Source organism: Tupaia chinensis, unplaced genomic scaffold, assembly GCF_000334495.1.
Source record: "Tupaia chinensis unplaced genomic scaffold, TupChi_1.0 Scaffold000238_1, whole genome shotgun sequence".
In the NCBI taxonomy this organism is placed as follows: domain Eukaryota; kingdom Metazoa; phylum Chordata; class Mammalia; order Scandentia; family Tupaiidae; genus Tupaia; species Tupaia belangeri.
The window spans coordinates 6,719,989-6,746,676 of record NW_006159716.1 but is presented as its reverse complement, the minus strand read 5'-3'; the positions used below and the strand labels follow the sequence as shown (position 1 = coordinate 6,746,676).

The 26,688-nt window shown below is 48.9% G+C and overlaps 1 protein-coding gene across 1 annotated transcript in view; it reads right to left on the bottom strand.

Moving 5' to 3' along the window:
- Positions 1 to 26,688, bottom strand: part of BTBD9 (BTB domain containing 9) — a 431,835-nt gene that overhangs the window by 5,542 nt on the left and 399,605 nt on the right. The window contains exon 9 of the mRNA XM_006148619.3: positions 24,947 to 25,025. Coding sequence (XP_006148681.1) covers positions 24,947 to 25,025 — 79 coding nt within the window. The remainder of the gene's footprint in view (positions 1 to 24,946; positions 25,026 to 26,688) is intronic.

Sequence of the window (26,688 nt, the reverse complement as noted above, 5' to 3'; positions counted from 1 at the left end):
CGGTTCAAGTCTCAGACATGGTGACTTGCTCTCTCACATCTTCCCTCATCAAATTAAAAATAATAATGAAATATTTTTAAAAATTCAACAAAGTGATAGGTAACATAAAATAGAATGAACATAAATCTTTGAGCTGGAAAACTCAAAACTCAAATAAAAAATACAATCAAGAAGTTCAATAAGAGATTTGATCAAGCAGAAGAAAGAATTCTGAACTTGAAGACAGGTCTTCTGACAGGAACAAAACAAAAAAAGAATAAGAAAGAATACAGAAAGCCTATAGGACCTATGAGACACCATTAGGTGGATAAATGTTCATATTACAAGAGTTTTAGAAGAAAAATTGAGATGGGAAAAGACATGTGAATAATAGCTAAAAAATTCCCAAGTCTTGGAAAAGATATGGACATTGAGATCCAGGAATCTCAAAAGGTCTCCAAATATATTCAACCCATAAAGATCCTCTCTCCAAGGCACATTACAGTCAAACTGTTGAAAACCAAAGATAGAGAATTCTGAAAATACCAAGACAAAAGTGTAAAGTCACATAAGGGAACCTCCATTAGACTAGTAGCAAATTTCTCAGTAGAAACTTTACATGCCAGAACAGAATGGATGCTTAAAGAAAATGAAACTCCTATCAGCCAAGAATACAATATCCAGCAAAGCTACCCTTCAGAAATTAAGGAGCAATAAAGTCTTTCTAAGACAAGCAAAAACTGAGGTAATTGATTTCTATTAGATCAGCTTTATAAAAAAATATTTAAGGGAGTTCTGAAAGCGAAGGGATGATAACTGCCATCATAAAACACACAAAAGTATAAAAATAATTTTTAGCACAGATACACAAATAAGAAAGAAGACCCAATCCATAATCCTAGATAAAACCATCATACCACAAAGATAATAAGATAGGGGGCTGGCAGGTGACATGGTGGTTGAGGGTGCTGGGCTCCCACATGGCTGACCAAGGCTCAAGTTCTGGACCTGGCAGCTTGATTTCTTACTCTCCCTTTCTCTTTCTCTCTCACTCTGTCCCTCTCTGGTCAAATTAAAGCAAATAAATAAATACAGTTACATAAAATAATAATTTTTTTTTAAAAAAGAAAGGGACAAAGAAAATAAAAAACAACCAGAAAATTATTAACAAATGACAGAAATCCTCACTTATCAATGATAGTCTTGAGACCAGCAGATAACGTAATAGTTATGTCGCTAGACTTCCATGTGGTTGACCATGGTTCAAGTCCCAAATCTGGTAGCTTAAAACTCATGCTAGATGCGTGTGTGTGTGTGTGTGTGTGTGTGTGTGTGTGTGTCCAAAGTCCTGAGAGGAGAGCCCAAAGTCCTGAGAGGAGAATGGAGGAAAAGGGATTGCAATGTGGCCATTCCCCCTGGGGGGGGTGATTTCTCACTTTCTGTCTCTCTGTCTCTGTCCCTCCAGCAAGTGTACACATCCTATTGTAAAAATCTCTCTATAAAATAAACAAAACGAACTGAAATAATACCATACTCCTTTTATGCCCACAATGGAATGAAACTAGAAAGCAATAACAACAGGAACTTTGGAAACTGTACAAATACATGGGAATTAAATGATAAGTTTCTGAACAACCGCTAGGTCAATGAAGAAATTAAGAAGGGAATTGGACACTATGAAACAAACTAAAATGAAAACACAATATACCAAACTTATGGGATATAATAAAAGCAGTACTAAGAGGGAAGTTTAGAGCAATAAATGCATACATCAAAACAAGTAGAAAGATTTCAACAACTTCACAATGTACCTCAAAGGGCTAGGAATGCAAGCACAAATAAAACCTAAAATTAGTAGAAGAAAAGAAATAGCAAATATCAGAGTAAAAATAAAGAAAAGGAGACTGAAAAAACAATGCCAAAGATCAATGAAAAGATAAAACTGACAAACCATTAGTTAGATGGGGAAAAAAAAGAGAGAAGATTCAAATAAATAAAATCAGAGACAAAAAAGGTGACATTATAACTCATTCAGAAATATGAAGGATCTACTAGGACTATTATTAATAACTGTATGCTAACAATATGGAAAACCTAGAGGAAATGGATAAATTTCTAGGTATTTAAAACCTACCAAGATTGAACCAGGAAGAAAACAGAAAACTAGAACAGATCAAAAGTGAGTAATAAGATTGAGTCAGTAAGAAAAGCTCAGGATCAATGGCTTCATTGCTGAATTCTACTTAACTACATATGTAAAAAATTAACATCAATTCTTCTCAAATTATTCCAAAAAACTCAAGGGGATAGAATTCTTGCAAACTCATTCTATGAGGCAAGCATTACCTGATATCGAATCAGACAAGGACACAACAAAAAGGAAAGTACAGACCAGTATCCTTGATGAACACAGAAGCAAAAATCCTCAATAAAATACTAGCAAACTGAATACAACAGCATATTAAAAAGCTTATACACCATGACTGAGATTTATTCCAGAGATGCAAGGATAGTTCAACATACACAAATCAATAAATGCAACACATCCTACCATGGAATGAAAGACAAAAAAGCATATGATCATCTCAATCGACATAGAAAAAACATTTGATAAAATTCAATATCCATTCATGATAAAAACCCTCAACAAAGTAGGTATAAAAGAAACATACTGTGGCCAGTGGTGGTGTGGTGGTTAAGGCGCTGGACTCCCACATGGCCAACTGCAGTTTTAGTCCTGAACCTCGTAGCTAGCTTGCTTGCTCTCTCTTTCTGTGGTGAACTCATGTGCCCTATACTAAATTAAAATAATAACAATAAATAAAATAAATTTAAAAAGAAAAAGAAACATGCCTCAACACAATACACATAACTATAATTTTCCCTCATCATACTAACAGGGAAAAATTGAGCTTTTCCTCTAAGAACTAGAATAAGACAAGGATGCCCACTTTCACCATTTTTACTTAACACTGTATTGGATGTTCTCACAGCAAGAATTATGCAAGAGAAATAAACAAAATGGCATTCAAATTGGAGGAAGGAATCCTTGTTTACAGATGACATGAGTTTATATATAGAAAAACCTAAATAATCCACCAAAAAACCCTCAGAACTGATAAATAAATTCCATAAAGTTGCAGGATACAAAATCGATATACAAAACCTTGTATTTTTTTTTTTTTTTAAGGTTTTGCCTTACGTGCATGTGTTCACTGGAGAGAGAAACAGACACAATGAGAGGGAAAGTGAAAAATCAGCCCCCCACCCAGGGGGGATGGCCATCTCAAAATCCCTTCTCTCCATTCTCCTCCTGGGATCTTGGGCATGCACACACACATGCCTGGCATGATTTTGAAGCCACTAAGCCTGGGACTCAAACTACAGTTGGCCACGCAGGAGGTGAGTGACATAACCTCTATGCCATCTGCTGGTCCCAAAACCTGGTAGCATTTCTAAACACCCATAGTGAACTACCTGAAAAAAAAGAAAAAAAATTACCATTTACAAAAGTTAAAAAAAAAAAATGCTAGGCATACATTTAAGCAAGGAGGTGAAAGGTCTTTACAATGAAAATTATGAAATAATGACCAAAAAAATTAAGACACACAAAAAATGAAAAGACATCCCATGTTCATGGATTAGAATATAAGATACTGTCTAAATGTGTGTACTACTGAAAACAATCTAGATTCAATGCAATACCTGTCAAAATGCCAATGGCATTCACAGAATAGAAAAAAATAGTAATGAAATTCATATGAAACCATAAAAGACCCCAATATTCAAAGCAGTTCGGGGGTGGGGTGGGGGATGAAGCTGGAGATATCAAACCACCAGGTTTCAAACTATACTAAAAAGGTACAGTACCCAACACAGCATAATACTCTAATCAAAACAGACATAGAGGGGGACGAGCAGTTAGCATAATGGCTATATCACTGGACTCCCATGTAGTCAACCATGGTTCGAGTCCTGGACCAGGTGGCTTAAACTCACACCAGGCGCATATGCGTGCACACCCAAGATCCTGAGAGGAGAATGGAGGAGAAGGGATTGTGGCATAGCCATCCTCCCAGGGGTGATTTCTCGCTTTCTGTCTCTCTGTCTCTTTCTGGCGAGCGCACACACCCTCTAGCAAAAACCTCTCCAAAGAAATAAAAAGAAAGAAAGAAAATATTCCATGTGGGGGTGAGAAAAATGTATATTAAAACCAAAACCAAAAACAAACAGACATAGAGACCAATGGAAATAAGAAACAAATTCATGTACATGTATATGGCCAACCCACTTTTCTACGAAGGTGCCAAGAACATTCACTAGGAAAAGGACAGTCTCTTTAACAAATAGTGCTGGGAAAACTGGAAATCCACTTGCAGAAAAATGAAACTAAACCCCTATCTCTCAAAAATCAACTCAAAATGGATCGAAGATAACTGGGAAATACTTCAGTAAACTGGTCTGGTAAATTTTTTTTTTGGTTAACACCTTAAAAGCACAGGCAATGGAAGTTAAAAAACAAACAAGTGAACAAACAAAAATAGGATTATATCAAACTAAAAATCTTTATAGGAAAGGAAATAATCAACAATAAGAGACAATTTATAGAATGAGAGAAAATATGAGCAAATTATTCATCTGACAAGTGATTAATATCCAGAATATACAAAAAAAAACATAAATAAACCAACTCAGCAGCAACACACAATCTGATTTTAAAATGGGTAAATTATCTGAACAGACAGTTCTCACAAGACAACATACAATAGATATATTTAAATAGATATATTTAAAAATGTTCAACATTACTAATCATCCAGGAAATCCAAATAAAACACACAATGAAATGTCTTCTCACCCAAGTTAGAAGAGCTATTATCTACTTTTTTTTCCTTTTTTTTTCTCTTTAAAATTTGCTACAGGCATGTGTTCACTGCAGAAAGACAGAAAGAAAGAGATATGAAAAATGAGAAACACCCCTCCCCAGGGGGTGGATAGCCAAGCTTCGATCCTCTCTCTTCTACTTTCCTCTTGAGATTTTGGGCACACAGGTTTACCTAACATGTTTTTCGAGCCACTGGGTCCAGACTGAATCTCACAGTTGGTCAAGTGAGATCCAGCTACCTAACCACCATGCCACTGGCTGGCCCCACTATTATCTATTTTCTAAAAAACAAAAAATAACAAATGTAGTAAGGATAATGATAAAGAGGAACTCTTATATGCTGTCGGTGGAAATGCAAGCCATTGTCAGCCATTACAGAAAACAGTATGGAAGTTGCTCAAGAAGCTTAAAACAGAATTTGATATGATCCAGTGACCCCATGACTGACATATATCCAAAGGAAAGAAAATCAGTATGCCAAACAGTCACTTGTACTCTCAAGTTTATTGTAGCCCTACTCCCAATAGCTAAGCTATGGGCTCCATCTAAGTGCCCACCAACAGATGGGCAGATAAAGAATATGTGAAAAAAAATATATATATGAACACATATATATGTATAGATTACACACACACACATACACGCATACACAGACATAACGGAGTATTATTCAGCCTTAAAAAAGAAGGGAATCCTGTCATTCAAGGCAAGATAGACAAGTTGGGAAGAAATTATCTAATGTGAAATAAACCAGACATAGAAAGAGAAATACCACATTTTCTTATCATATGTGGAAGCTAAAATATTGACCTTATGGAAGGAGAGTAGAACAGCGGTCACTCACGGCAGGGCAGGCTTGGGCAACTCCTCTCTTTGCCAACCACCAAGCCCTTCCAGGGTCCACTCTCTGGGAGCCTGTCCTGAGCTCGTCAATGGGCAGGAACCCCACCCATTGCAGTGGGTTCAGTATGGGGTATGATGATTGACTTTTAAAGGAGCATTCTGCCAGTTTCAAGGAAATCAATTTTTATTGTAGATACTTGAATTTTGTATTTTTAAAAATCGCCTGAGAGTGCACCTGAACTCACAGCGCCGTTGGCCACCTCACACACGACAGGTCTGCTCATCAGCCTCTTATTCTGGTGTATCGTCCCAGAGCTCCCTGACACCACGTCGTGGGGAGCACAGCCATGGGAAGTCAATGGGCACAGCCTCCTGGAACCCTGCTGGCACTGTACCTGGCCTAAGTGAGGCGCTCTGGATTCAGAACAGCAGAGCTTTACATGAGTGAGGTCAATTTTTCAATGTAGCTGGGATCTTTCTAGAATTAGAAAGATATTTTCAAGATAACCTGGATAAAACTCATGGTAAAACTTCACTACAATTACTTTCAGATCCAATGTGCCTTATTCCAAGAGTTAGTTAAAAATCTATTTTGTCAAATCATGCCGCCAAATATGTATTCCTAATATAGGCTGAGTTATCTCTTATTTGAAATGTTTGGAACTAGAAGTGTTTCAGATTTCATACTTTTTTCAGATCTGGGAATACCTGCACATACATAATGAGAGATCTGGGGGCTAGGACGGAAGTCTAAACATGATCTACACGAATGTCTCATATGCACTTTCTGTACGAAGGTAATTTTATATGACATTTTACATGGGAGTATAGTGACTGTGACTGTCATGTGAGGTCAGGCACAGAAGTGGCCACTTGTGGCGTCACGTTGGTGCTTGAAAAGTTTTAGGTTTTGGAGTCTTTTAATTAGGGATGCGCGACCTCTAATTAGTCAGTCTTCTTTCCATCATGTAAGTGTTTACTTCTTCGATCTCACTGACGAGAATAATTGTATTTGACTTATGATACAGGATCTTACATCTCGACCTAAAACACGCATAGTTTTGCCCTCCTCCCAAGGCTCTTTGGGGGCTTACACAAAATGTTGAAGGCACAGCCTCACAGCTCTCAGGAGGAGCGAAGTCCTTGATATAGTTCTTTGGAAACAGTAACAAGCAGAACCTGAAGGAGATGTTTAGGGATTGAAAAGTATTTTAGGCAAAGGAAAAACTATGGAGGCTTTGGGGAGTCCGAGATGAAGATCTGACCAACGGGTAAGAAGGTGAGTGGTCTGGGGGTGGTGGGGAAGGGGGTCAGTAGCGGAGCCCGCAAGGGCTTTGGAGCAGGAACGTGTACGGCCACTCATTCCATAAGTACTCACTGGGCACGTCCCATGGGGGCAGACCTGCGCGTGAGCTCGGAGACGAAGATGCTGGCCTCATGAGTGCCCGTGCTGGTGATGTGGTACCGCCTTCTGCCGAGACTGACCCGGCAGGGTAGGCCGGCCTGGAGATGGAAGGTAAGGAGGAGGGCAACCAGCTCAGGATCAGGGCTGTCACCTAGGGCAGGGGTGAGCGCTATAAAGAGGAGGCCACAGAGGCTGAGACAGGAGCGACGGCCCATGAGAGATACATACAGACTTTAGCTACTTGTGAGAGATGACGTAGAAAGGATGCAGTTGGGGACAGACGGTGCACAGCAGAGAAATGCAACATTTTTGAGACTAACACACACAGGAGGGTTCTGGTTCATGTTGGGAGTCCCTGATGATGCCAGGCACGCAAGTACTCATGGTTGGGGCTGGGGGGCTGAGGCTGGGGGCAGTCCATGTCACTAAGATGTTATTGGATGTCTCTTTTTCTCACTCATGGAAGAAAAAAAAGTGTTATTTATTTAAGTGGGACACACCTGAGAAAAGCTTCAAATTTAGGCTGAGATGAGCTGGCATAGGGGGTTGGCTCAGGGTGCCGGGAGGGACAGGAGTTGCTGCACGGACTGAAGGAGGGGCCGCCAGCGGTGGGTCACAGCCAGAGGCCGTGGGGTGCAGACGGGCCTCAGTGCAATGGCACTTACAGGAAAGTTCCTGTGTCTGAGGGGCCTGATGGCACACACAGCCTTAGGGAAACGGGCTGTGTGGGGCCAGTGATGAGACAGGAACTGACACCAGGGGAGACAGATGGTCACCAGGGACTGGGGCCGGGCGACCAGGGGCCCCACAGCTGCAGACAGAAGGCGGAAGACCAGCTGCGAGAAGCAGCCGATCCCAGATGGCCACCTCATGGAGCCGGACTTCCCAAACCGTGCTCTCTGCTGTGTTCCTCAGTTCTCTCAGGTCTTTAGATTTCCGCATTAGCCAAGAGCCCTAGATTGTAAGTGAATGATGCAACTTGGACAGTCATCTAACGTGGGTGCACAGCTGAGGTGACACTGCAAGGTCTGTGGGGGTCACTGGGGGTTATATGGACAGCCGTGAATGGCAGGGCCACACCCGAGCCTGCCAGGGCAGGGGACTCTGCTGCCGCCCCAGTGCTCCTGGGGGGACACGGCTCATCTCCCTTTCCTCCTAGAGGCCTGCTGAGCTGCCACTAGACCAGCCACGTGTGGCACGTCCACTGTCGGGTAGGGCCCACGTTGTCAGAAGACAGGGCACCGGTACCCAGTGTGGGTGGAAACAGGCAGGGCTGGCCGGCCCCCTGCTTCTCTTCTTGAGGAAGAACTGGGGAGATGCAGAGAGACTGGAGGTTGCGGGAGCTGGGCTAGGGACCACAGGGACAAGGGTGAGTGGCTGCTCTCTCTCTGGGAGCTCTGTGTCTTAGTGCACTCCCACACAGACCTGTCTACTGCAGGGTCAGGTTTGCAGAGGAGACGAATGGAGTATCAACTGCGGAATTATACTGAAAATATCAATTCTGTGCTTACCTTCCCGCATCACAATTTTTTCCACATTCCTACTTCAATTCATTTATCGACCACTGCTTCACATTTCACATTTCAAACTCCAACGTGAAGACGGACGGAGCCCCACGCTTCCCTGGCCTGTCCTCTTTTGGCAGTGGGCGTCTTCTGTGAGAGCGAGCGACTTCTCTCCTTAGAGGCCAGGCGCTTGGCTGCTGCCTCGCAGCGGGCCTCGGGTGCACCCCTAGTGCTGCGGCTGGGGCTCCTTCCCCTCTATCCTTACGCCTTCCCTCCTGTATGGAATACTCTTCCCCTCTGAGCCCGCCTGCAGGTGCTTAGCTGTCAACAGCCAGATGGGCCCAGGTGAGGCGGGACGGCCTTTAACGGGGTTTCACCATGGTTTGGGCCAATAGCTCTGACCTGAGCCAGCCAGGGTAAATTTGAAAATCTTCCTCAAAGTGACAGCTACTAATCTATTCTTCTCCATCAGCTTAACACTCTTTAAGCGTCTGAAGTAACGAGCCACCTCTGGGTGCGTGGGGTGCGGGCTAAGGATGCGGTCCCTCTCGCTTTACAAGTGCTCTCCTCTCTGGGTGCTGGACACACAGCCAGGCCAAGGCAGGTGGCCGGCAGCCTCTGCAGAGCAGGGAGGTGGGGGGAGCCCAGAGGGTGCACTGCTGCTCCTTGGAACCCCACTTCTCATAACCGAGCAAGCACCCCATTCTCTTCTGCAACATGACTGAGTCCCACTTCATCCCCGTGCCCATGTGCGGTGGCTTCTCAGAGCCGCTGCATTTTGGAGCCTCTGACACTGGCGCTCTCTACCCTGTCCCATCGCATTCTCTCAGCGGTTATCTGTGTAATCCCCGCTCTCGCTGCTCCGTCGATATCTCCAGGGGCTGCCTCTCAGAGCCGCAGCTGATACTAACCCCTGAATTGACTTACATCTGTCCTCCTCCTCATTACCTTTTCTCAAGCTCTCCCCCTCTTGTATCGAATGGTTTCTCTCTCCTCTCGCTCTTGTGAGGTTCTCTTCAGTCCTGTTAATTGCCAGGTGAGCTCTTCCCCGACCAGCCCTGGAGCCTTGGGGCGCCTCCAGGCCCAGGGCCCACCCCTCTCCGCCTGCCTCCGTCTACTGATCTGTCAGTTCCAATTGGACTCAAGGCCCAGGACCAAGGCTTAGTCGTCCTTTCTCCAGCTCAGAGCTTTGCACAAGGATAAACAAATCAATAAAATCCCCAAGTTGAGAAAATAAAGTTGAAGAAGATCGCAGAGTGGTCTGGAGCTAATTCTCCAGGATGGCCTCTTCCCTGTGCCAGAGTCCCCACCAGCGATGTGAGCCCCGAGGACCAGGGTGGCACCTGTTCCGCCGTGCAGGAGAAGCCCGGGACAGTGTACCCATGGCGGGCGTGGAACACGTGTGCGCCGGTCTGCCTTCCCCTGCCGCCCTCGGTTCCGTCATCACCATCCCCAGCCGAATCCCCCTCTGGTCTAACCTGCGAGGTGTTAACTGCACAACTGCCGGTTGATGGATCTATTTTTAACTAATAATGTAAACAGCTGTTATTCCTGACCCAACTACCAACAGTGGCAGTGAATCTCGACTGGCTGTTTTGTGTTTCCCGTGGCTGTTTCTCTCCCTGACACCACGGGACTCACAGCAGGCTCTTCCATCTGAATTAAGGGGACAGTGGAAGGCCCAGTCCTTAACTTCCTGACTGAGCTCCCCTGCAGCTCTGGGTAGCCACGGTGCGGCTGGGGGCAGCCACCAGACGGCCCACCGGGCCATGTCAGAGCTGCCCTCTTGACTGTGACCCAGAATCCTGACTAACTTCAGCGTGGGCGCCACATGGGGGGCCCTGCCAGGCTCAAAGGCAACACGAGGAGGCAGTAGTTCCATCAAGTCACAAACCGTGTGGGGAAGATTCTAAGCGAAGAGGTGCGCTTTCCAAATGGAGAAACGGTGGGAAGGAGAGCTGGGGTCTACCAACAGGCCGCACGCAGCAGGGCGGAGGGCTGAGACTGCGAGTGGGCGTGGGAGGTGCAGCCTGCGTCATGCCACCCCCACGAGGCATCCTCGTCCTGCCCTGCTGTGCGAGGCCCTGGCCCCCCAGAGGGCCACCATCCAGCGAGGCCCACAGACACGAGTGGGCAAGGAAGGAGCTGTGGGCACACAGCGGCCGAGGGTGTCGTGGAGGGTGCAGCCATCCTGGGAATCAGAGGACCATGCTTCCTGGGGAGGAGTCGTCCCAGTTGAGTCTAGAATGACCAGGCAGCCAAGCAGGAAAGGGTTAGGACAATAAGGGCTTGGTGGGGCCAACAGGTGGCGTGGTGATTAAAGACGCTAGATTTCCATATGGCTGACCATAGTTCAGGTCCCAGACCTCGTAGCTTTCTCATTTTCCCTCTCTCTCTGGTCAAATTTAAAAAAAATAGTAATAACAAATAAAGTTAAATAAAATAATTTTTAAAAAGTCAGGGAGAAGACTCTGTTGGCTCTGAAGCCAAAGGTGACTGTCAGAGAAAGGGAGGGTACGTGGGGCAGGGTGGGGGCAGGCCCAGGGCGACAGGAAGAGGGCCCGGCCTGGGACAGGGCAGGGGGCCAGGGACTCTCTGAGACAAAGGACTCTTGAAAAAGTTATATTTCTTACATTTCAAAACATCACAAAAAGGAATACATATGTGAGGTCACAAGTTCAAATACTGTAAGTAAAGACAGGAGGTAGATGACAATAAACCCTAAACCTTGGAATCCCTGAGGCAGAACATTTGGAATCAACAGAGTGGGGGCAGCCTGTGTATGGGTGAGGCTGCTGGGCCCCTGCATGGCTAGGGTCCTGGGCCTGGAGGCCTGGGTGACACCTAGGACATGTGAGCATGCCCAGGGTCTCTGACGGAGGAGGGGGACCGCAGAGTGGCCATCCCCTAGGGGGTGCTTTCTCACTTTCTCTCACCTGTGAGCGCATGGACCCTCTGGTACAAAATGTAGAAATACAAAGGACGGAACTGGACAACAGCCTCGTGAGACCGGAAACGGAGAGGAGTGGCCGGCGGCGGTGCTGCAGAGCCAGGGCAGAGGTCCGAGGCTCCTGGCATGGCTACTCAGCCCTACACTCAGGCCGAGGGTTCGCACGGATCCTTCTGTTGCTTCTGGTTATCAATCATCGATGACCTCATGGGTCTAGAGTCTGTCAAGGTGTCCCCGCCACCAGGAACTGCAGGGTGGGACGGGGCAGCCCTGTGCTGGGGCATCCGCCCATCTGGAGAGTGGGGGACCTAGGACTCGCCTCAGGGTGAGCAGCCCTGGCGCCTGGGCCTTCTCACCACATCAGGCCCCTGCCCTGCCATGAACCCGCATGGTGCCAGGTGGGTGACGTGTCGGTTGTGCCATAAACTTCCTCAGCTTCTGAGAGGGTAAGGGAAGAGGGGGTGCACTCGGCCTCGAGGAGTTAGGCAGACAGAGAGGGCCTTCCAGTCAGAGGAGACAAAAGTGGGCTTCCCAGAGAAAGCACCACATTCCCGGTGGCACCGTGTGCCTGGCTCAGTGATCTCAGTTGATGATCCAGCCTGCCAGCCCCGACCCAAACATGGCTGCAGTGTCGGCCTACAGCTCCCAGCTCTGGGCTGCTGCAGGTGCCAGACACGCCACGCTATTTGCATGGCATCGTGACCATCCTGAACAGGGCTGGTGTCCCTGGGACCTGGGGCATCTTCAGACTTGTATGCGGCGAAAATGAGTCTCCAACAGGAGGTCCTGACTCTGTTCTTGGCTTTTAAAGGCAGAAGCCTCTGCTAATTTTCTGAAGTTAGTCCCAGATCCACTGTGAAAAGCCTGTCCTGGAGACGCCAGCTCCTTCACTGGCGGCCATGCTCTCAGGGCTGGGCCTGCAACCGGCTCCCACCCCTGGGAGAGACGCCTGAGAAAAGGGAGGCTGCGATGCCTCTGGTCTTTTTTTAATAGAGATTTTTGCTATAGGGCGTGTGCGCTCGCTGGAGAGACAGAGAGAGAGAAAGCGAGAAATCACCCCCAAGGGGGGATGGCCACACTGCAATTCCTTCTCCTCCATTCTCCTCTCGGGATCTTGGGCATGCATGCACACGTGCCTGGCGTGAGTTTTAAGCTGCTGGGTCCAGGATTTGAAACCCGGTCGACTACGTGAGTCCAGCGATATAACCATTATGCCATCTGATGGTCCTGCCTCTGCTCTTTCAACAGACACTGACAGTGGAGGAGGGCACCGACAGCTTGGACGCGTCCTCACTACCACGGGCGGGAGGCATCGGGATGTGTGCCCCTGCCACCGCACCAGCCTCCTCAGCCCACTTCCTCTGCCCGGGCACCTCCGGGCTTCCCTCGAGGAGGAACAGCCAAGTCAAGTCTCTGCGCTCAGAAACCCGTGTGATTCAATTTCTTTCCTCCAAACATTCCCAAGACTGCAATATCCCTCAGGAAGGATGTGACCAGAAGTGAATGAGGCATACAGGGCAGAGGCGCGCTGCTGATTTATGCAAAACCATTCCGGCGGCCGCCGCCTCGTTTTCCCTTCCCCTTTTGGCAATCATGTATCCCATTAGCCTGTTTGATTGCCGCTGCTCACAAAGGGGCACCTTCGCTGAACCGTCTTCAATGGCCTCGGGATCTATCCCCCGAGAGGAGCCGGCTAATTTGGAATGTAGTCGTGTGTACGAATCCGACACTGCCTTAGTCACAATCCGGTGTCCTTCCGTGGCTGCTGTTTATCATCACTGCCTTGTCTCTCTGGGAGCCATAATTCTCGGCATGCTTTGGAAAGTCTGGGATGTTCTCTCCATGACCCTTCGCAGAAGTCTGTGAATGAGCGAGCCCCATCCTGGTGCCGGGCTAACTCCTCCCGGCCCACTGCGGGCTGCCTTCCCTCAGAGGGATTCCCCAAGCACTCCTGCCTGACGATCTCCAAGCTCGCAAGCTGGCCTAAGTGTCCACAGTAAACTGGAGAAGAAATTGGGAGAACTTGATAAAGGCTGATCAACGACTCCACCTTGCTTTCCTGGTTTTCCCCGAGTCATTTCCGGCCTGCTTTCATGCCAACCATATGAATAGCATTGCGGATCCGAGCTTCCATCTTACGTTTACGAGGCGGCGTATCTTTATAAAGTAGACAGCTACCCCCATGTCCACCCGTAAATCAGACACGAAGCCGCGGCCTGATTCACAGTCCTCCGACGATGCCGTAGTTCCCTCTTACGGTGGCCGGCGTGGCACACCTGCCCAGCACTCAGCAACCTGGAGTGACCCTGAGCACGGTGGCCATTACGTCTCCCTTATGCCCCTCTCAGGGCAGAGATGTTTTACTTTTATTCCTTTAAAGAGGAAGACCAAGTGCTTCCAACACAACATCCCCTTTCATAAACTTTTGTTTTATATGTGCCTCTAAACAGACATTTCCAAGTTATAGGCAATAATTTTTCAGTCTTGCTTAGGTATGATGGGCTATCCAAATATTTTGTGCAAGTATTTATTCCTACTAAATGTGGAAATAAGTCTCTGGGTGACAATGCTTATACAAGGCTTCATTTTAAAATATTTTCCAATGTCACTTTCCCATATCTACACAGGTTAGGGGACCTATAGATTTGGAACTCCACTGCTTAGAAGGTTCTAGAAAAAGAACTTTCCAAATACATAGCACCGCAGGCAGCCCTGGATTCCTGACCGCCATTTCTTACGTATGTACACTCCAGAGTTCTGGAGAAAGAGAAAACCTTATTCTCTCGGCATAATTTCAGCCAGACTGGTAGAGGTATCTTTTATAGTTATTTTTTTGAAGAAGTAAGAAATCAACAAAGAAAAAGGGACATTCTCATGTCCCCAGATTTCTGAGATGTCAGAATCTCCCCACCTGATAGATGTGGCCTTACCAAGAAAGGCCGGCCGTGGCCCCCGCCTCCCCACAATGCGGGCTTGTGTGGCCGGGCAGTTCTTCACGTCATTTGACCCTTTGTCTTAAAAAGCTCCAGCTGCTTGGAGATTTCTGCTGTCCTCTTGGCTGCTGGCTCAGCACTGGAATGCAGTTTGCGATGAGCCTCTCAGCTCGGCGGCTCCCAGGCATCACCTGCCAGCTCTGTGGACACTTTCCCTGGGCCAGCTGAGGACGCAGAATTACTACTGCCCCAACACAACAGGTGTATGGAGGGTGTGGTGTTTAAGACAATCTGTGCTCATGTTGTCGCTTTTTCTTTTTCCGATGAAATCCTTCTAAGTGCATGTTGAAGCATAAAGATTCCCATAAAAAGGTTTTCTTATAAATTATGGAATATTTTTATGCATCTTTATCCTGTCTCCCTGGGAAGGAGCCTTTAAGATCTAATTCTGTGTCCTTAACAACAAGCATCCTGAGGGGCGGGAAGTGACCTGGTGGGGTCACGAGCCCGGCAGGGCGAAGCTGGCACTAGCGCTGCGGTCCCCTGCCTTCCTCCCTCTCGTGGATGTCTGGCTCCTCCTCGGCTCATTCCCACCTTCCTGCCCACACTGTGGCTGCTCAGAGCTTATGCCTAGACACTCTGCGCCCCCTTCCTCGTAGCTGGTTCTTCTGAGGCCAGCCCTTCCTGGTTGCCCACCTGCATGTGTAATCCTCACACCCATGTGTTTGCTTGGGTTCCTCACTTCCCACTGCTCCTTCCCACACTGTTTTCTTGCAACTGCCTCCTTCCAGACTTCCCATCACCACCACAGTCCTACCATCTTCCAAGGACATGGAGTTGCAGCCATGGTTGTTCTCCAGCTCCAGACTGTCAGAAGTGATTCCTGAGAGCTGATTTCCTTTGTAATCTTGCACCAAAGCTCTGGTCCCTTATGGAAGAAGGCTACCATGTGCCAGGCACTGGGCTGGGGACTCAAAGATGTCCCCAGAATGTTGTCTCTGCCCTCTGCAGAGTGGGAGGCAGACTCTAATCAAATCCTCCTGATAGGACTTGTATGCAAACTCACAACACTAAGCTGCCCACTGGCCTGGCTGTCCCTGTGCCCAGGTCCCAGAGCTACCTCCTCCCTGGCCCAGCACTCGGTCCTGGCGCCCACCACACAGGCATCTGTGCTGCCGTCTGTAGCCTGGGTCTGTTTCCACTATTCCTGTTCTCGAGCAGGTGTTCTTTGTGTGCATGCCTTCCCGATCACTGGGATGTGAAACCCCCGGAGGGCCCGGTTCTCCCCAGGACAGCCGTCTGCCTCTCCTCGCAGACCAGGAGCTCAATTACTACTGCCCCAACACAACAGGTGTATGGAGGGTGTGGTGTTTAAGACAATCTGTGCTCATGTTGTCGCTTTTTCTTTTTCCGATGAAATCCTTCTAAGTGCATGTTGAAGCATAAAGATTCCCATAAAAAGGTTTTCTTATAAATTATGGAATATTTTTATGCATCTTTATCCTGTCTCCCTGGGAAGGAGCCTTTAAGATCTAATTCTGTGTCCTTAACAACAAGCATCCTGAGGGGCGGGAAGTGACCTGGTGGGGTCACGAGCCCGGCAGGGCGAAGCTGGCACTAGCGCTGCGGTCCCCTGCCTTCCTCCCTCTCGTGGATGTCTGGCTCCTCCTCGGCTCATTCCCACCTTCCTGCCCACACTGTGGCTGCTCAGAGCTTATGCCTAGACACTCTGCGCCCCCTTCCTCGTAGCTGGTTCTTCTGAGGCCAGCCCTTCCTGGTTGCCCACCTGCATGTGTAATCCTCACACCCATGTGTTTGCTTGGGTTCCTCACTTCCCACTGCTCCTTCCCACACTGTTTTCTTGCAACTGCCTCCTTCCAGACTTCCCATCACCACCACAGTCCTACCATCTTCCAAGGACATGGAGTTGCAGCCATGGTTGTTCTCCAGCTCCAGACTGTCAGAAGTGATTCCTGAGAGCTGATTTCCTTTGTAATCTTGCACCAAAGCTCTGGTCCCTTATGGAAGAAGGCTACCATGTGCCAGGCACTGGGCTGGGGACTCAAAGATGTCCCCAGAATGTTGTCTCTGCCCTCTGCAGAGTGGGAGGCAGACTCTAATCAAATCCTCCTGATAGGACTTGTATGCAAACTCACAACACTAAGCTGCCCACTGGCCTGGCTGTCCCTGTGCCCAGGTCCCAGAGCTACCTCCTCCCTGGCCCAGCACTCGGTCCTGGCGCCCACCACACAGGCATCTGTGCTGCCGTCTGTAGCCTGGGTCTGTTTCCACTATTCCTGTTCTCGAGCAGGTGTTCTTTGTGTGCATGCCTTCCCGATCACTGGGATGTGAAACCCCCGGAGGGCCCGGTTCTCCCCAGGACAGCCGTCTGCCTCTCCTCGCAGACCAGGAGCTCTCGGTGGGAGGGGCCACCTCTCCACCTGCTCTCAGTCTCTCGGTGGCTCTGCCACTGGGATGTCTGCTTCATGGCTGCTGCTGACCCTCTGGGAATTCTGGCCTTGGGAACCAGCGTGTGCCTGCTTTGAGGTCCCTTCTGGGCTTGATGCAGATCCTCTAGAGGAGGCTGCAGGGGAAGTCCTTGGGGAGCCACAGTGGGTGTGATCAGACCTGGAGGAGGCCAGAACTGGGAAATAATTATCATCAGTCCAGGAAGGAGCATTTATTTAGGTTTTTTTTTTTTTTTTTTTTAGAGAGTGTGCTTCTGTTTTTTTTTTTTGGTCCCACATGTTGCTATGGGAACGAGGATGGCACTGGGAACCCAGAGCCACTCACTGGCCTGACAGAAGCCTGTAAATAAATTCTGCCTCACTCCGGGCTCTGCGCTGAGTGGTCCTGGAGGGCAGCTCAAGCAGCCACTTGCAGACTTTCTGTCCTGCTGGTGCCGGCTCGCACAGACCCTCCTGCGACAAGCTCACAGGCCAATTACTATTCCTAACACAGCGGGCGGCAGAGTGCTCAGTGATCTGCAACCCGCCCCCTCCAGAACACTCCATGACAGTCTCACGCATGTCTACCCACCGCAGGGGCCGGGATCGCTGGATCCACTTTGTGGGTGAAGAAAACTCATCCTCTCCTCAGGGTCGGCCCTGCCTCCACCCACAGCACCCGCAGCACTGCCACTGCCTCTGTTCACTCCGCTGCACTTGTGTCCCCACCATCGACTGGGCGAGGCCATTTGAAATGTCACTAGAGCTGAGGTGCTCTTCACGGTTGGTTTCTATCAGGTGGCGAAGCTGCAGTCCCCCACAGGAAGGGCCTGCCTTGGCTTCTCCCCGAGAGCTGGCACGGGCTGGTACATGAATTGTGCCCACCAGAACCAGGTGCTCCAAGGGCCTGACTCCGAGCGCTCCCCGAGTTCCGGCCTGGGCGGAGCTGGGCTTGCTTCCATGTTACTCTATCTTATGCCTCTCTGGGAGACACGGCAGCCCCGTGGGAAGAGCCACGCTGTCCGGATCACACCGGCTCTGCCACTCCGCAGTGGGTGACCTTCGGTTTCCTCTCTGTGCTTTTTGTTGATTTAAAACCGAACTTTTTTTTTTTTTTTAATTTGCTATAGGACACATGTGCTTGCCAGAGAGAGAGAGACAGAGGGAGAGAAATCCCCCCCCAAAGGGATGCTTATGTTGTAATCCCTTCTTTTTATTCTCCTCTCAGGACTTTGGGCATACATGCACATGCACCCAGAGTGCCCTTCAAGCTGCAGGTCTGGGACTTAAACCATGCAGGTAGCCCTGTGGGATCCAGCTGCATGAACCGCCATGCAACCTGACTGCCCCAAATCCAATATTTTTGTGAAAACTCACCAGTAAAAAATGCCCAAGATAAAAATGTACAGTTTTTTGAATAATTATGCAGTACACACACAGAAACACCACCTGGGCTCCTTCCTGATCCAAGTCCCCCACCCTGAGGACACCACAACACCGGCTGGGGCAGCATCGCCGCTTCACTTGTTCTTCTCAGTGGTTTCACCACCCGAATACGCACACATGCTGCAGCTCGCTTTCGCCTGTCTTGAGGGTCCCAGGAATGTAATCCCACCATGTGCATTCCTCAGTGCCTGTCTACTTCCTTTGGACATGCTGTGATGTCATCCACATGGATCGTGTCCGACCGTCCTCTTGTGGATGGATGATCGGGTGGTGCCCGCCAGGTCTAGAATGAACACCGCTATGGTGGGCACACACTCTTACCCCTGTAACTTACACAAGAGCTTCTTCAGTGAATACACACAGCACTGGAAATGCTCACGGGGTGAATGCGTGCACGTCTGACTTCACTAGAAAACACCGACCTGCTCTTCAGGGTGACTGGACCAAGTCCCGCTCCCACAGCCCTGGGTGAGGACTGCCCACCGCTCCACAGTTGTGCCAAAGATTTTGAGAGTAAAAAGTAGAACCTACTTCACATGTGAGGATTAAATCATATAATAAATATAAAGGGCTTGGAATAGGGCCTGGAGATACTGATATAAATGGCATTCATGCATTTCCATGTACCAAAGTTCCTGTTTTTTAGGTTTTTGCCATAGGGTGCATGCTCTTGCCAGGGAGAGACAGTGAGACGAAAAGTGAGAAATCACCCCCCAGGGGGAATGGCCATGTTGCAAGTCCTTCTTCCTTCACCTCCTAGGAGTTTGGGCACACACATCTGGCATGATTTTCAAGCTGCCAGGTCTGGGACTTGAACTGTGGTTGGTCCTGTGGGAGGCTAGTGCCTTAACTACCTGCCACCTGCTGGCTCCCATTTACACAAGTTTTTAAGAAAATCCTAAATATAACTTTAGGAATTCTGTCTTGGAACGCCATGGTCTCTTGATAGTGAGAAGTCGTTCTAAATCTTTTCCTTTATTTCTTTATTTGATTGCCTGGCTGGGAGACAGTTAGGTGGACATACAGATCAAATCACTTTCATTCATTCAGCTAACACGTATCTATGCTCACATGTGCCAGGCACCATGCTAGGTGCCCAGGATACGGAGATAAATATGACATGCCTGACTCTTCACTGCATACATTCAATCAGAGAAACAGAGCCCTGGGCTGCCTATAGTCTGTCAATGCCAGCCTCACTTCTGTTACTGACTTAGCAAAGCTCTCCTGGAGGTCCTTATGAGCAGGAACCTGTCTTTCTAGACTGCAGAGAGTGCTTCCGCTACAGCCCCTTTTAGCTCCCAGGGATGCTTAGCCCAGAGCCCCCTGCCTACTGAAAAAATCACTCCAGAACTTTCTCTCAAACCTGGGTTTTCTTAAAAACCGTAAAAAGAAATAGGTGTAATGTGTGTCTTTTCATACTACTGACTGGTTTCTATAGGTCCACGGACTGGACCTCATTGAGAGCAGCTGCATTTCTCTGAGGATGTGGGCATGGCCCATCATTTCACTAAGATAATCAATGAAGAGAAAACGAAGAGGTTGGTGAGAGATGCAGAAGTTAGAACAGCGCGGCTGTGTGGCATGGTACTGGAGGTGGGTGGGGTCTGCCACGATGCTGGGGTGATGCTGACGAGGCCCACTTTGTAACGCTGTCCAGACAGGAGAGACGGGGGTGGTCAACGGCTTCGTCGAGGGTGGCTGAGCACAGGAGCGGTGGAGGGAGACGGGCAACCAGGCCGGCCTGACCACGAGATCACTAAGCTGGCGACGAAGGCCATGAGGGGCTGAGGCAAAGGGAACCACGTGGCCAGGGACACTAGGGAGAATCCAAAGGATGAAAACAATCCCGGGGGGCAGATGTGCTGAAAACTGGCATGTCTGGCCTCCAGTGTTGGCAGGAAGCAAGACAAAGCAAGTCTGAAGTGGGCAGAGCAGGGACGGGGACAAAGGTGTTCAAGGGTACAGGGGAGAAGGATGGGCCATGTGAGGGCCAGGCCAAGCACGAGATTACAGCCAAGAGGGGAGCCGAGGGGGACCACACAGGCAGTGCAGGAAGTGGGAGCAGAGTGTTTGCAGGAGCCGAGATACAGAAGGCCAATGCCGAGTACGCAGGGAGCGGAGGTCACGAGGAAGCGGCGGAGTCTTTAAGAGCTAAGCATTGGGGGAATTTACCGACAGAAGTCGTAAACGTAGCTAAAAAAATTCAATGAATTCATCGTGTGGTGCTCACAAAGGAGGATGAGAGACAGCTGCCAGTGGCAGACGTCCACTTCCCAGAGGAGGGGTGGAACCCTGCCGGAAATCAGAAGCGTGCCAAAACAGGTGATCAGGAAATCCGAGCCTCCCCAGACCGCTGGGGCTGCCAGTCACTGCCAGCCGCCAGTTGGAGGGAGTGGGAAAATTAACATGCAGCCGACTCGCAGTAAGACCTGGTCAACCAGAGCGAGACAGACATGCCTCCATGGGCAAGAAATCCCCATCTGCCTTCGCCCCAGAGCCAGGGAGCCCCTCTGCTGTTCCAATGGCACCTCAAGTGTCAAGAGGCTGGGGTGGGTTCCATGTCACAGTGACACATCTGTCAACCCATTGGGCTCCGGGCCTGAAAAACTACTTAAGGTATCCCCACAAAGCCAGCAGCTAAGGCCACTGCCACACTGTTCAGGCTACTTCTCACCTTTCCGAAGCAGCCCAGACACTGTCTCTTCTGATGGCTCCTCCTCTCACAGAGCCCCTCCGATCTGTGCTTCCCCCATCTCCTGCTCTGTGGGCTGGAAGGACCTGCACAAAGCAGGCCTACCTGGGCAATGTGCCAGTAGTGCTCGCCCACGTTTCTCTTTCTTTCATGAACTCAGAAAGTCTTACCTTTCTGCCCCCAAAAGCAATTCTATCTGTACCTTTTATTTATTTTTTGAGAGTTTTTTTTTTTTTCTATAGGGCACGTGCACTCACCAGAGAGAGACAAAAAGCGAGAAATCACCCCCCAGGGGGGATGGCCACGCCACAATCCCTTCTCCTTCATTCTCCTCTTGGGATCTTGGGTGCACACACACACATGCCCGGTGTGAGTTTAAGCCATCGGGTCCAGGACTTGAACTGCAGTCAACTACATGAGAGTCCAGTGACATAGCCATTACGCCAACCGCTGTTTCCCCATCTGTACTTCTTGAAGACAGCACACAGTCTCTGAGTTCACAGACATATAGCAGGGAAGGGAAAACAAGGCCTGGCTCGGACTAAATGAAGGTCACTGTTAGGGATGGCATGTCTGCTTCCCCTGCAAATCCACACGTTCAAACCCTAATGCCCAGTGGAATGGTATTAGGAGGTGAGGCCTTTGGGAGGTGATTAAGTTTAGATGAGGTCTTGAGGGTAGATCTCCCATCATAAAATTAGTAACTTATGAAGAGTAAGGACTGGCCCTGTGGCCTTGGGGTTAAGGGAGTCAGATCCCACATGGCCAATGGCACAGTTTGAATCCCGACCCAGTGCTTTGAAAAACACATCAGGTGCTTGCGCGTGCAAGGCCCCAAATCCCGATGGGATGGAGAAATCAGAGGTAGGATTGCTGTGTGGTCATGAGCCACTGGGAGGGTGCACCCTTCCTTTCTGACTATCTCTGGCACACATGCCCTCTGGCAAATTACAAAAAAAATGAGAGACAGACTAGAGCTTTCTCTCTCAGCACACACACCAAGGAAGGCCACGAGAAAACATGACTAAGGAGAAGGTCCTCACCAAGAACCAGGCCATGCTTTTTCCAGACAGCACAGAGCCCCCGCCGCTGCAGTCAAGACTGCTTTCTTTGAGGGTTGCTATGTTCTCGATGCCAAGTGAAATTCACCTCTGCCTTCCTGTGTGTTCTGAGAACGATACAGGTTATAGATCTCACCTCATGATTCTGTTCATGACTCATTTTGTGATGGAGGATGTTGCTCATTTGCAAAACTGCTTGGAGGCTTTTGTTCCCCGGTCAATAACTGACTCAGTAAGGCAGCTAAGCAAGTTACTCATGAGCCAAACGTGACAGACCACCAGTTACCGAGTGACCTGCTAGCCAGCACTCTGCACTGGCTGGCTGGCCCAGCCTCCAGCAAAGTGGTGGGGCCTGCACAGACACTCTTGGACGAGACTCTGTAATGGGAAATTCTCCTTCATCTGTTAGGTTGTCAGAAAGTCACAACGTGTTTTTGTATTAAAAAAACCCCCAACAACATGACTTTTCTGTCAACCCAATGGAATAGCTTTCAAAGAAAATGCCCCCAATTCTTTTTTTCTTCTTTCAGTCACTGAGGTGACAGGATCGAGGCTGGCAGCAGGTCTAGAAGTAGACCCTGTTCAGGCTCACCCTCGTGCTCCTCTGTCCTTTCTGACTTGAGGACTTCTCTTGTAATATCAAATTTCAGAGTTCCATTTAGGAATTAAGGGGGAAAATTATCCTTCGGGGAGCTACATTGCATAAGAAAACAAGATCTGCAAGTTAAAAATATTTAAATTTTAGTTCAATATATTACTATGTAAAGATAGATTTCAATTGTTTTCAAACTAGTAAAGTTAATTCAATGCAATTTAAGTGGTAAGAAAAACTGAGGAATTATTGAAAAATAATTGTAATTATATTGGTCTGGTGGTCAAATATATATTAAAATACAGATCTGAATTTACTTCTGTTGCATTATCTTTTTTTTTTTTGGAGGTTTTTGCTATAGGGCGCGTGTACTTGCCAGAAAGACAGAGACAGACAGAGAGATAGAAAGTTGAGAAAACCCCCCCCCGGGGGGGGGGATGGCCACGCCGCTATCTCTTCTTCTCCATTCTCTTCTTGGGATTTTGGGCACGCACGCACACACGCCTGACATGAGTTTAAACCGCTGGGTCTGGGACTTGAACCACAGTCATCTACATGGGAGTCCAGTGACATAGCCATTACACCAACTGCTGGTCCCACTTCTGTTGCATTATCAGAAAAAAGAAAAAAGTGTTTTTAAGACCTAATGTTTCAAATTCTTGAATTTTGCTTTTAAAAAATATCAACTGATTTGCTTTAGAACTTTCAGATTTGTTTTGAGAGAGGTAGAGAAAAAGTTCTGGGCTCTGTTTATAAGCTCCTCTCTGCAAGAAATATGCAGTGGGTGAGGGTCATTTTTGTTCTAAATAAATACAAAGATAAAATGAATATAAATGATCACAATAATTTCACATTTAAAATGCTTTTTTAAGCACAAGGAACACCTTGACGTGCTCTGGGACAACTGTGATTCCAAGAACACAGTGCATGAATCTAGGGCCAGTTCTGTAACATGAGAGATCCCGCTGAAAACGAAAACGCAGAGCCCCGCGTTCAGAAAGCAGGAAACGAGCTTTCTCCTCTTCCCAGTCTCTCTTCTGCCCTGGCATGCCATGTCCTCTCTGTTGTTCAACACTGCCCTCCCTCAGGTACAGCGTACCCTCAAGCCAGTGCAGCCCCTCACAGGAACCTATCCTGTGACTTGCACCCATGTCAGGGTCTCCACTGAGGCTAGAGGGTGGCAGTAGTCATAGGATGGGATGAGGGAGCCAGGCAGGGCCCAGGCATCAGGAGACAGAACGGCGTGTGAGCTGAGGCTCTGAGCCCCTGGTGTGCGCTCCACTATCACACGGAGCTTCCCTTACAAAGCAGATCTCAAAGGCTCAGATACCAAGAGGTTCAAGATGGTGCCACATGAGACCCCAAGCTCAGGCCCATGCAAGTACCCTGGTGGGACCCCACGAAGCCTGTCCTGTCCAGTTCTGGGAAAGAGCAGAGAAAGGTGAAATGGCAGAGTTTTTACTCTCTGTACACTTCTCACTGACCTCTTGAATTTATTTTTATTTGGATCTTACCATCAGGGTGTGCACTCGCCAGAGAAAGTGGAGGGAAAGTGGGAAATCACCCTCTGCGGGCATGGCTGTGACAAAATCCCTTCTCCTCCGCTCTCTTCTTGGGATTTTGGGCATGCATGCACACACGCTGGCTGATTTTAGAACAGCAGTTGCCCCTGTGGGAGTTGAGCACCCTCATCTCCATGCCACCTGCTGGCCCCTACCTGGATTTGACCCTACCATTCCTGATGTTCCTGTCTTTCACTGCAGGTCCTTCGAGGTATATGCAAAAAACACAATGACTCTATTAAAGTGAGAGAATGAAAAGCAACTAAGTTGACACATGGCCACCTGCCAGACGCCACGCTCAGAGGGTCAGGGAACCTCATAAAATTGCTGTCCTTTGGGAGGCTGAGGACTCTGTAGTGAGAGATGGGGTGTCTGACCTCTCAAGGTCTCTGTGGTGGCCAATTCCACAGAGAGGCTGGTAGGAATGAGCAGAGCAATAGGAATTGGCTTTCATTAGCCAGTGAAGAGACATCCAGAAATGATAATGACATCCCCACTGTGCAAGAGCAGGGCTGGCTTCTGTGCCGGGCTGTCTGAACAACAGGCCATTAGCGGGCAGAACAAACAGTTCCACTTAACTCGAGGTGCAGCATTTACCTGGGTATCGTGGAAAACACAGGCCTCGCACAAAAGACACCCTTACCTCGTTTGCCGTGTTGTGTGTTCCGACGATTCGGATGAAGGAGGCAGGCTGCCTTTCGAAAGTTACTGATTGCCAGGACCTGGGAGAGCAAAGGACAGTGGCCTGGTTAGAAGGTGTCGTATACCCGCCCTTGCTGGGCTGAGGGGGCCGAGCCCACTAGGAGGGAGGGTGGGTCTCCTGTCCTGGGGGCCTGGGCTGTGGGAGGGATGGGATGGGGCAGGGCTCCACCCCAGGTGTGGGGAGGGAGGCTCCTACCCATTCAGAACGCAGCTCAGGGCTGTCTCCCAAGGCAAGCAGAGTGCAGCCCAGGCTCACACCGAGACGAGAGTGCCGCCAGACACAAACGTGATCGCGGCTGGTGCATCGGCCATACGGGGCCGACCTCAGGGGGCTGCCGGCAGAGTGACCTGGTGACTCATCAGATGCGCAGGGCAGAGGGAGTGGGTGCTGCCCAGGAGGCTTCTGGGATGAGAAGAGCTTTGAAGCAGGGTAGGGATGTGGGTGGAGCTGGGTAGGGAAAGGGTCACTCATTGCCGTCTGAGCCTTCTCCCAAGAGTGGTGGCACGTGGGGAAGGAGCCAAGTTCTCACAGGCTCCTCCTACCCTTCCTTTCCCTCCTCCAAACGCAGCCCTCCAGCTCTCTGGATTGGCCTTCTCTAGGTGATCTCAAAAGTAGCCCCAGGACCAGTAAATAGCATAATAGCTATGTCACTGGACTCCATGTAGTCAACTGCAGTTTGAGTCCCGGACCCGGTGGCTTAAACTCATGCCGGGCACATGTGTGTATGTGCGTGCCCAAGATCCCAAGGGGAGAATGTAGGGGAAGGGACTGCTGTGTGGCCATCCCCTCGGGGATGATTTCTCGCTTTCTGTCTCTCTCTTTCTGGTGAACACACACACCCTATAGCAAAAACAGAAACAAAACAAAAAACCTAAAAAAAAGTAGCCCTAATATTTTAAAAGCAATTCCTCACTGATCAGCCTGGGCAGGTGGGCTCCCCGAAAGCCCAGCAGTGCATGCGAGCTCCCCGAGAGGAGGTCTACTCTCGCGCTTGCACTCGCAGCTCATCAGAATGCATGGGAGGAGAGCACGCACCCACGACTGCGAACTCCAATAATATTTTCTATAATAAATGTGAGGGGTTCGCAGTTGTTGCCATCCCTCCTCCGCTCGCACAGTGGAAATGCCAGCTGCTGGGAAGCCGCTTCCTGTAATTGTCTAATTACCAAGTAATGCTAGCAAAGAAAATATAGGTATTTGCAGTTTGTTTTTCCCCCTTTGGTTTCAGGTGTTCCATCTTCTCTCTCACTATGAGCCTCCCACTGAGACTGATTCGCTGCTGCCTGGACACCAGTCCCCTTCAGGTCATTAAAAAGTCGTTACCATCCTATGTGCAAAGTCTATGCTTCAGAAAGCAGTTTTCTGGAAATAAAATAAGAAAAATGTCTCTCTTCGTAAAATGCTATTATTCATACAAGAAAGGCAGTGCCACTGGGCCCTCCCGGAGCCTGCACTAGGGCCCTTTCTCATGGGGGGCTGACTTCTGTCCACCTGCTGCATGGGACCCAGCCTGCAGGCCGCAGGGCTTCTCAGGCCATGGTCACTTACAGAAGCTGCTAATGACCTCAGACTCTTGCCCTCCCCACAGGGAGCCGCCCTGGCTGAGGACCACACTGTGCTGCACCCCGTCTGCAGAACTCCACCCCTGACCCTGAAGGAAGCTCCGGGTGGTCCACTGCCTG